The sequence below is a fragment of the Mytilus trossulus genome, unplaced genomic scaffold (genome assembly GCF_036588685.1).
Source record: "Mytilus trossulus isolate FHL-02 unplaced genomic scaffold, PNRI_Mtr1.1.1.hap1 h1tg001035l__unscaffolded, whole genome shotgun sequence".
Lineage (NCBI taxonomy): Eukaryota > Metazoa > Mollusca > Bivalvia > Mytilida > Mytilidae > Mytilus > Mytilus trossulus.
The window spans coordinates 1,460-12,879 of NW_026963612.1; the positions used below are offsets into that span (position 1 = coordinate 1,460).

General features: G+C 39.8%; 1 protein-coding gene and 4 pseudogenes across 1 annotated transcript; all 5 read right to left on the minus strand.

Moving 5' to 3' along the window:
* Positions 1–295: 295 nt before the first annotated feature.
* Positions 296–1,009, minus strand: LOC134703434 (ATP synthase subunit a-like; the record flags this gene model as incomplete). The annotated part of the gene is given in 2 exon segments (XM_063563488.1): positions 296–723; positions 725–1,009. Coding segments are annotated over 2 exon segments (713 nt in total), but the record flags the coding sequence as incomplete, so codon positions are not given.
* A 646-nt stretch (positions 1,010–1,655) lies between these two features.
* LOC134703435 (cytochrome c oxidase subunit 1-like) lies at positions 1,656–2,934 on the minus strand (annotated as a pseudogene).
* A 777-nt stretch (positions 2,935–3,711) lies between these two features.
* LOC134703440 (NADH-ubiquinone oxidoreductase chain 2-like) lies at positions 3,712–4,221 on the minus strand (annotated as a pseudogene).
* A 584-nt stretch (positions 4,222–4,805) lies between these two features.
* LOC134703438 (cytochrome c oxidase subunit 3-like) lies at positions 4,806–5,740 on the minus strand (annotated as a pseudogene).
* Positions 5,741–9,203: 3,463 nt separating this feature from the next.
* LOC134703436 (cytochrome b-like) lies at positions 9,204–10,015 on the minus strand (annotated as a pseudogene).
* Between the last annotated feature and the right edge of the window lie 1,405 nt (positions 10,016–11,420).

Here is an 11,420-nt window from a genome sequence, read left to right on the forward strand (position 1 = left end):
CATAACCAGAAGGGCCAAGCAAATTCTGGCTTCGCAAACAGCTAAACATAGAATTAGTAAAATTAACCAAAACTGATTTATTAGAAACACATGGGTTACAAACAATAAGCCTAGTCTTATTATTTCAAGCCCTACAAATAAACACAAAAGGTGTTTGTTTATACGGAAGATTACAAAACAGCCTATACTTATTAAGAAAACTCCTAGGAATTTTATTCAAATCATAGCTTTAAAACACATAGTTTTCTACGACTTACAAGGCCGTCGCTTCAGCAAAGCTTTTAAAACTACCTACCTTCTATGATCCTCCGTATAGAGACACAATAAGACACAAAAAATATAACACTGAATACACGCGATTGCAACTTCAGCGGCTCCAAAAACACCTCCGCCCATTATTAACCCTTTAATACCCCCAACTCCTGTAAGCAGCCTTCTGCTATTTAACCAGCTAACTACTAACTCTCTCCTGCATATAGTTAGAATTACTTTACCAGCTCCCAGATTTAGTGTCAGACGTAAAACTAATGTTAAAGGGCGAAGTATGCCACTAATTAGCTCAACCACTACTATAAAAGGCACAAGGATTAACGGGCAACCTGTTGGAACGAGACTCATCAACCCCTGCTCAAATCTGCATAAAAGACTAGATAAAACTAAACAAGTTCAAATAGACAAAGCAAAGGAGAACCCGAACACAAACTGCCCTCTTACAGGGAAAAAAGAATGGAAAGTTTCCAGACAGATTTAGTATCAGAATTATCATGAACAGACCCCTTATTACTAGAGGAAACCCAGATAGCTTTAGTCCCTTTCCGTTCAATCGAATCATCGAATAAGTAAAGGATAGCACCAAACTCCGAAAAGAGCTCGTACTTCTACCCTTAGTGTACACGTCTCTAAATAGCACGGTTATTGGCACTATAGAAGACAGCAACCATAACGGCATAGACAACCAAATTAAGTTATAGCTGTGAGCATCAAATCTAGAAAAAACATCTATTAACATGACTTTAAATTATTGATTACGCGATTTCTTATAAATATAAGTGATACACGTGTTATAAGGGTTAGTTCACACAAATGGCAATTGGCTATAAACATGCTTCCTTCCTGGATAAAGGTCTCGGGTACCTGCTCAGTCTATTTCACCACATAAACCCCCACTAAATACAACCCCTCGCTGGCTTACTAGAGCCTCTCATAGAAGGAACTTAAAATATATTAGAGACCCAAAAGACACAGCGGACCCATAAGAAGACACCCAATGTCAGTGAGCATAAATATCAGCGTAGTCTATATACCGTCGAGGCATTCCTCTTAGGCCTAAGAAATGCTGAGGAAAGAAGGTAGTATTTACCCCAAAAAATATTGCTATAAAATGGGCTTTCCTCCATTTCTTATTAAAGCATACTCCAACAAAATTTGGCAACCAATGGTTAAGACCACAGAACACCCCAAACACCGCCCCTATTCTTAGCACATAATGGAAATGAGCCACCACATAATATGTGTCGTGTAGAGACACATCCATAGAAGCCCTAGACAGTAAGACCCCTGTTAGCCTCCCACGGTGAATAAAAACAGAAACCCAGTACTTCAGTAGGCGGCAGGCTTTATTTTGAATTTTCTTCCTGCTATAGTTGCCAGTCATCTGAATACTTTCACCCCTGTTGGAACAGCGATTACTATAGTTGCGGTAGAAAAATAGCCTCGAGTATCAACATTAAGACCTACGGTAAACATGTGGTGAGCCCACACCATACACCCTAACCCTCCAATTCCGATTATTGCGTATACTATCCCAATTAGACCAAAAACCGCTTCTTTTCCAGAGCAATGCATAATTACTTTTGATATCACACCAAAGGCAGGTAGAATAAGAATATACACTTCCGGATGCCCAAAAAATCAAAACAAATGTTGGAACAAAACGGGGTCCCCCCCTCCTGCGGGATCGAAAAAAGTTGTGTTAAAGTTTCGGTCAAACAAGATTATTGTGATGCCCCCTCCTAGAACCGGAATTGAAATAATTAAAAGAACTGCAGTAACTCTAATCCTTAAAACATAAAGCTCCGCTCGTTCTCCTTTCATTTCTAACACTGGCATATTTTTATTGGTCCTAGCAAAGTTAATAGCCCCCACTAGAGAGCTGAGCCCAGCTAGATGTAGTGACACAATAAGAACATCCATCCTAGGGCCCCTATGATAGGGGTACACAGATAAAGGGGGGTAAATAGTTCATCCAGCACCAACTCCTTTATCCGTTCTAAAGGACAGTATTAGTAAATATAGTGCATTAGGAGATAGTCAATAACTTAAGTTGTTTATTCGCGGGTAAATTATATCTTTACCTCCTACTAGCAGAGGAATCAACCAATTACCGAAAGCTCCAATTAAGATAGGTATCACAGCAAAAAAAATTATTATTAAGGCATGCGTTGTAACCACCACATTATAGAATCAATCTCTTTTTAAGAACACTGCTCCAGGATGCCCCAGTTGCATTCGGATCATTAACCTCAACCTTGCTCCAAACAACCCTCCTCAGACTCCGCTATACAGATAAAGGGTTCCAATATCTTTGTGATTTGTTGATCACAGCCATCGACGTCACCAGGACTCCACTTCTCCATAACCCCCTACTTCTTCCTTTTTTAGTATTTTTATCATTTTATTTATCCTTACTTAGAAGCCAATCATCTAGCCTTATTAGCCCTTAGAGCCGCACTAGATTTTAGCCTCTTAATATTTTTTTCCCTATACGCTATAGTAAGATATGCCTTTTCAAACCTTCTATTAGATCTTGAGAACTTTCATTGGTCCCATACTTCCTTAAGAAGCACTCTCGACGTGAAAACCACAGGTACACACAATACACTTCCAACAGCAAAAGTAAGCCTCTACAATCACCTCTCATCAAAATTCGTTTCGCATAAATGCCACTTCTAGTATTAACCTACTCATTCCAAAGACCCCTCACGATATTCGTGGTAGAGACCCCCAAACAAGATAAGAAGGAAACCCCTTGAGGACAAAATCCCTAACACTCTCTTACCGTAAAAGAACATGTAGGCAAAAGGTATTAACAGCACTACCTCTACATCAAACACGACGAACAAAACTGCTACTAGAAAGAATCGGATAGAAAAGGGCCTCCGAGCTCTTCCAATAGGCTCAAATCCACACTCATATGGACTGCACTTTTCTCGGTCTAGACCCCGCTTTTCCCTTAGTAGCATAAATAACCCCGTAAACAAAAAAGACACAATGCAGACAAACGCAACTCTTAACCCCATAACCATTCTTCTAGAAAACTTATGGAAGTGTCTTTAGCTCCCAAAGCCAATATTTTATTTTAAACTATATCTAGCTAAAAAAGGGTTGACACCACTAATAGCCCCACAACCTATCGTTCTTAAATTAAACTACTTTTTTATAAGGAAAAATGGTACAAGCCATTTATAACAAAGTTAGCAGCCCTATTATGTTAATTAACTTCTCACTTAAGAATGAAAACCTAGGCTTAATAATTAGATGCAAACCATTCCTTTTTTTTAAAGTACCATTCTACAAAAAGGAGGTAACAACTACCTATAGTTATGTTTGAAACAAAATATTTTATTTTAAATTACCTTTTTATCATACTTTTGTGGTTTTACCCACTCTTTTTGAGCCGAAATCAAAACGCCCCTGGCCTAAAAGCAGTTTCTAAATAAATCTCACCAAGATCAATGCCCCCCCTGCTAGGTTAGCCCCGATCACTATCCTCCACATAATCTTGAATTCTGCTTTGTTTTTGTCTACTAACCTTTTTATTACTATCCTATAAAAAAAGTCAATGTAGAATTTTAGCCTGATTACTGAACCTATAATACAAGCCACGATTACAGCCCTTCCTCTCATTAGAAACACCAATACTTTCGCTAGAAAGCCAAGGAAAGGAGGCATCCCCATCAGTATCAGTAACCCTATACCCCTCGCGGCTCTACTAATCTGACCGCCCATTCTTGTTTTGTTTATTATTGAGCACCCATAAAAAAACAGCCCTACCGACAGCGAGTAAACTGCAAAATACCCTACAAAGACTACTCTTGACCATGTGAGCCCTAACAGCATTCATGATGTATGCACAAACGACGAGTACGCGCTTATTACTCGTACTGAATTCTGGTTAAGGCCCCCTACTGCCCCAATTCCAGCTATCAATACAATTACTACTCACAACCCCTTAGAGGGTATAATTATTGATAAAAAGACAAGGGGGGCGACTTTTTGCCAAGTTAATATTAACCCTCTTGCTAACCATCTGCTGTTCTTAATAATTGAAGGGACCCACGAATGTAGCGGGAAAACGCCAGATTTTAACACTGTACCCGCCCCCCTTATCACCAGCCCTCTCACTACGTGCTGCTCTATCAAGGTTACAAAACCCACTAGTATCAGAATTGACCCGTTCTTTGTACCACAAAATATTTTACACAGGGCTCAGGACTATAGTGACCATCAGGGTTTATAATTACAAGAAATCCATACAGATTTAGCTCTAAACCGAGTCACACCCCTACTATCTCTTCTCTTCTAACCCTAAGAATTGTCCCGATCAATATTACCCCTAATCTCACTAATTTTATAGGTCTTACCACAAAGCTTACCATTTCAAGTAAAGGTTACTTATAACACTTGAAAATCATAGGTCTTCTGTCCTTAATTAGACTACTTTACTCAGACTAGTAAGCGCTTGGAATCGCTTTGTACTTGATTTCAAATCAAAACTGTTTAACTAGTCTGTATGACTCCTATTTTTAACCTTTTAAATGGTCAGGAATCTTATATCAGGACGGAGCATGCTCTTCTTGAATGTACGCATACCACGAAGGCTTTGCGTCTGGGTACTTAAACGTATAGACGTCCCCGTCTCATATTTTGAACCACCACATGTATAACCATCCTCCAAACCACACATATACTAAACATCATAATGCTACCCATACCACATCTACGAAGTGTCAGTACCAAATGCAAGCCTCAAAACCAAAGTGCCGTTGACTGGAAAACTCCCCACGCCATAGTCGGACTAACCTCACCATTAGTCAAAGAGTCCCCACAACTACGTGCATTCCATGAAACCCAGTTAGTAAATAAAACACTCTTCCATACACCCTATCTGCAATAGTGTATGAGTTTCAGTAGTATTCTCGAAGTTGCACTAGGAAGAACACAGTCCCACATAAAATTGTTACCACTAGGCCAATAAATGGCCCAACATCATAATCCTTCAAACGCATTCTCTTATGGGCTTGAGTTACGAATAACCCCCTCCTAATTAAAAGACCTGTCTCGAACAGCCTTGTCGACGACGGGTTTGGCGTGCGGATCCCTGGAGGGGGTCATCGCATCCCTAGTTCACACGAGGGTCTTAAGGCATTATGGAAGAAAGTCCAAAAAAAAGAAAAGAAGAACATTACTTCAGACAGAATAAAAAGGGCAACTCCATCACGAAATCTCTTGATTACGAAGCGAGTATGAACCCAATATCTCCCTCACGAATTAAGTCTCGCCATCATCTAAAAGTTCTCAATAGTATACACCCCAACCTCATTCCTATTAATAGAAATCTGGGAGTTCGATGCAGTCACAAAATTAACCCTACCGCTATTCCGTTTGCCGAGATAGCCACAAAAAAGGGCCACGGACTTGGACCTGGTACATAGTAACGAGAATAAGGATTACGATTCATTGTTTAGGGTATAAACATAAACATAAAGTTCAGCGGTATCCAATGAGCCGCCAGAACAAAAACATCACAAACTCTTCTCAAGTTTAAGGACTCCCTGTGTGACACCCCCTTCCCGTGACAACAACTTCCATATAGGTATAGTCTAAAACATGCCCTAATAAAGCTTATCAGACCCAGGATAAGCAGGAACACTCCACTTATTCACCCTCCCACGCCGAAAACGAGGATTTCCCCAAATAAGTTTAGACTAGGAGGGGCTGCTATGTTGCTTGATCTTAACAGGAAACACATTAAGACTAGACTTGGGCAGACTAACAAGCCCCCTTTATTTATTACTAGCAGACGCGAGTGCCTCATCTTATAGATAGCATTCACATACCTGAACAAACCTGATGAACACAACCCATGCCCGATCATAATAATAATGGCCCCCACTACCCCTAATACCGTGTTGCTAAGCACTCCTAATAGCACAAGCCTCATATGCGCTACAGAGGAATATGCTACCAAACATTTTAGGTCCACTTGCCGTACACACGCTAATCCTGCGTAGACACCTCCTGCCAAGTTCACCACTAGTAGCAGCACAAAAAAAAACGCTTCTAAGCCTTATTTGTATAACTATTATAAATCGAAGCAGCCCGTACCCTCCTAATTTTAGTACCACCCCGGCCAATAGCATCGAACCGGCTACTGGGGCCTCTACGTGAGCCTTAGTAGTCCACAGGTGAAATGGATATATTGGTAGCTTGATAAGAAACCCTAGAATGTATAGCCATCACAATCTCATTCCCCTTTTTTTTACTAGCCTTACCACAGAACTTATCCTCCTCCTCAACCCTCTAATATAGAGTTCTCTTACCCCCCATAAGAAAAAAAGAGATCCGAACACCGTATAGATTACTATATACCCCCCTGCCTGTAAACGCTCTGGCTGATAGCCTCAGCCTACAATTAATAACAACAGAGGGGCTAGCACACTTTCAAAAAAAAAAAAAAAAAGAAAGAACCTCCTCACCCTGAATCTTATCACTAAAATTAGGCTGATTCTGATAATTATTAAATTAAATCTTGCTTTCCGGTGGATCTTAACCCTCCTTAGGTAGGAAAGAATTGCTACAAATAGAGTTAGTGTAACCATTAACCCTATTACAAAGTCTGTGGTGTACAACCCGTTCAACTCTACCCCCCCTATCGCGACTCTTGTGGCGCCCATACTTAGAATAGTTAGAACGCTTAACCCAATGACACTCATATTTAGGTTTTTTATAATAATCAATGCAATAAGTCTAATTGCCAACCTTTTAACCATAAGTAAGACAGACTTTATCTGACACATTCAGTGTAAATGAATTATACTAGTTTATATTATCTTACATACACCCTAACTAGAACTACTACACACACACTAGCCATAAGTATGACACATAGAAGAACAGTCCAACACAAACTCATTAACTTATCATAACGTAAACGAGGTAAGAAGCACGAATAACCACAAAGAAGACCGCAAAAGCCATCATAAAGACCCCGATCAACGCTTCATTTCCCCCGAAAAATATCGCCGCCCTTATAACCCTTCTGAGAAGAATACTAGAGTACTCCGCAATAAATATAACTGCAAACCCCCCTCCGCTGTACTCCACGTTGTATCCTGACACTAATTCCGACTCTCCTTCCACAAAATCAAATGGCGCCCGATTAGTTTCAGCTAGCATACACAGCATTCAGACAACTATAACTACGCACAAAGGAAAAAAGAAAAAAAAGGACCTTTGTTGGAACACCCTAATTTCTTGAAACATAAACACACCGAGCACAGCACCACACAAAAGAAGATAAATCCTATAGGGATCTCATAAGAAATTCTTTGCGCCATCGCACGAACTGCACCTAGCAAAGAGTATTTAGAGTTAGAAGCCCATCCGGATATTATTACCCGTAAACCCTGACTCTAGTAATAACTATAAACAGAATCACCCATAAAACACTTCAGCCGACTTATACGGGTATAAAAGCCATCCAAGTAAACTGATAGTTAATATTAGTGCAGGAGCCAAAATGAAGGGCCCTACGTTAGCACGTGTAGGCACAATAAACTCTTTACATAACAACTTACCTGCGTCACTAAAAGGCTGCAAGATCCCTATATAACTCACCTTGGATGGACCCTTTCGGATTATAATGATAGCCAAAATTTTACGTTCCAACAAAGTATAGAAGCCCACAGCGAGAAGCACCCCTACAAAAGGGATAACACCAACAACCACGCCTACTCAGTCCACCAGTGCAGCCTTAGTCGACCCCAAGGGAGTAAAAGAGTCCGCTGACACTTGACAAAGGCTTAATAGGATAGAGGCTCCAAAGAAAACAGCTACTCTCCTTAGAGTCTTAAATAGACACTCGACACTAACCATAATGAGACTGGGCTTAGCTTTGTAATTCACACACAAACAAGAGTATATCTTATAAGACGAGCTTAAATCGTATGCATTAGGTCTGCCAGCTTGTGCCATGAAAGCAAGTATATATACTTATGAATTGATCCTAAATCAAACGCATTAGCTCTGCCAGCTCTCACAAAGATAAGAGCCACTACTCACGGCGCCTTAGGGGCATGAGCCCTATATCCTAATATTAGACCACCTTATCACTAAAAGCTACTTGCCCATTGTACAAGTTCATTAAATTAAAAGTTTAACGCTTCTTAAAAGCTTTAGCTTATTTTTTATTTTAGTTAAGAGCTTCCAACCATATGACAAAATATTTCTCAGGAATAAACTCAATCACAATCGGTATAAATCTATGGTTAACCCCGCAAATTTCAGAACACTGCCCGTAAATAATTCTACACTGGGAAGCTTTTATAGGAAGCCGATTAATTCGACCTGGGATGGCATCTACTTTAATTAGTAACTTAGGGAGTGCAAACGAATGGAGCACATCAGACCTTCTTACAAAAGCAGTTATTTGCACATCTGCTGGAGCCACCATCCGGTTATCAACATCCAACAAACGATACCCTCCTTTTCTAAATGTCTCCTGCTGGTCTTCTATGTAAGAATCAATTGTATAACACGAAATTCTTTCAGCGCTTTCTCTAGAGCTTGGAGTGTCTAAATTGCGACAAAATTCGTAAGATCAGTACCATTGTTTCCCAATCGCCTTAAAATTTCACCGGGGCCGTTTTACTTCTTCTATATAATATAGGTTAATTATAGAAGGAAACCACAACCCTACTAACATCAACATTGGCACAATAGTCCATCAAAATTCTAATCGTTGACGGTTCAAGAAATGGCGATAAGAAAATTTAGTAAGAAGGATTACGCATCCTATATATATAACAAAGACCAACACAGCCACTGCTACTATCATCACAAAACCATGGTACCGGAACAGGTCTTTCCCTAGTTCCCCATGGACAATATCACCAAAATATCGACTCCCGTAAAAAGACATATTTATATTTTTCTACACTTATTAGCCCACTCACGTGCGCTACTTTCGCGATTTACTAATTTTAATAACTTGAAATAAGCTAAAAACTTAAACCATTTCAGGTCTACAGGACGACTCCTACAGAATTTAGGGTATTCAAGCAGCTTGTCCCACACCCACAAAGAAAGAGGGTTTAATAACAACCTAGAGAAATAAATGACTGAAAGACACTGCCCCAAAATGATATAAGGCTCCCGCACTGGGCGAGCACCAATCCATGTTAACCTAATAAACCTACCAACCAACACTCAAAACACTACTTGATTAAACGGGTAAAAACATAAACTTCGATACTTACCTCTGTGAAGACTAGGAAATTAGGTATAATACTACAATCGACAAAAACATAACATATACCCCCCCCGCTTTATGAGGAATTGAACGAAGGATTGCATAAGCAAACATAAAATACCACTCAGGCTGAACATGGATTGGCGTTTTTATAGGATTAGCAGGCCAATAGTTTAAATGATTCCCTAACAGCTCAGGATCCACACACACTAAATATATAAAAAAGAACCTAAAGCAAACATAACCAAAAAGATCTTTAATAGTATAGAAGGGGTGGAAGGGCACACACATAGTACCTCTTTCAATACCCAAAGGGTTATTACTCCCTTTCTCATGTAAAAAAAACAGGTGTAAAAAAACAACCGCCACTATCACAAACGGTAAGAGAAAGTGTAAAGTATAAAACCGCTTTAGAGTTGCATTACACACGGTCCAACCCCCTCATACATAGCGGAGCATACTCTCTCCTACTACGGGGATCACTCTAAGTATATTAGTAATAACAGTAGCCCCCCAATATGACATTTGCCCCCAAGGCAAAGTGTAACCGAGGAAAGCCTCCGCCATAGTTAACAAAAACAAATGCACCCCAAAATACCACACTGTCTTATCTAAATAAGACCCATAATACAGCCCACGAGCAATGTGCGCATAAATACAGATAAAAAACATAGAGGACCCATTTGCATGAATATTACGCAACATTCATCCTTTTTCCACATTACGCATAATATGTACTACAGAATCGAATGCCATGTCTTCATGAGCAGTATAATGAGTTGACAATAAAAGACCCCTTAGAAGTTGGATAATTAGGCACAAGCCTAGTATAGAGCCAAACCTTCACCAAGCGTTTAAGTTTACAGGACAAGGCAAATCATAGAACCTGTCATTCATAATCTTCACCAACTTATTAGTACTTCGTCACGGACCAACCCTCTTAGGCGTGTTAATATTATTCACAGTATTGTTACCAACCATCTCATAAGAAAGGCCTACACCTTGTTTATGAGTTTACAGCTCACCACCTCTTCCTCGGCCACCTCATGAATTTTTGTTATATATACAGGCACAAACCCCCCGCACACCGCATTTTTTTATGAGTACACATAAGCTTGGACCCCCCTTTTTACACCTCTGAAGACACCCAAAGTGTTAAGTGTCCAACTTTGTTTTTGCTCCATTTTTACTTTATTTTTAATTAGACTTAAAGCGACCAACAACTTACGCTTCAAAAATTTTTTTATTTTTAAGATACACGCCTCGTTTTCGAACCGAAAACCACATGAGCAACCAGAGCTGGGGTAAATGAGGAAATAAACGTCTCAAATCCCCATTATCCTACAGCTTACAATTAGCTATAGAGCCCAAGTAACTTAGAATTTAAGGGTCAAATTCACCACTTTCTCTGCCAATAATTAGGTTGAATCTCATGTGGTCCTGAAGAATGCTTACTCCCCGCAAAGGCTTTGTAGCCTTTCAAGCATACACTAAAACCAAGTTAATTAGGTGTAAGGAGACCCGTATTGACCAGTTTTTAAATAGACCATAACAGCCTAACAATAAACGAATTAACTGTAATTTTGCTTATCTTATGGATTATTTTAATAAATTATAACTATTAATACACCAATAAACTTTAACTATGAGCATTAATAACTACTGACCCCGTCTTTACTAACATCAGGAACACTGTCTTCTTCACTTACAACCACATTTCTCTGCTCGACTGGCTGACAGACATTAGCTGGGACTTCAGGCTCCACAACAGCTATTTGTTCTTCTAAAGGAACATAGCCACCCTCAGCATGGGGGCCCCCTTCCTCCTGATTATCAGGAACAACTTCAGCGACACCATTCACAACAGCATCTCCAACAGCTGAAATAG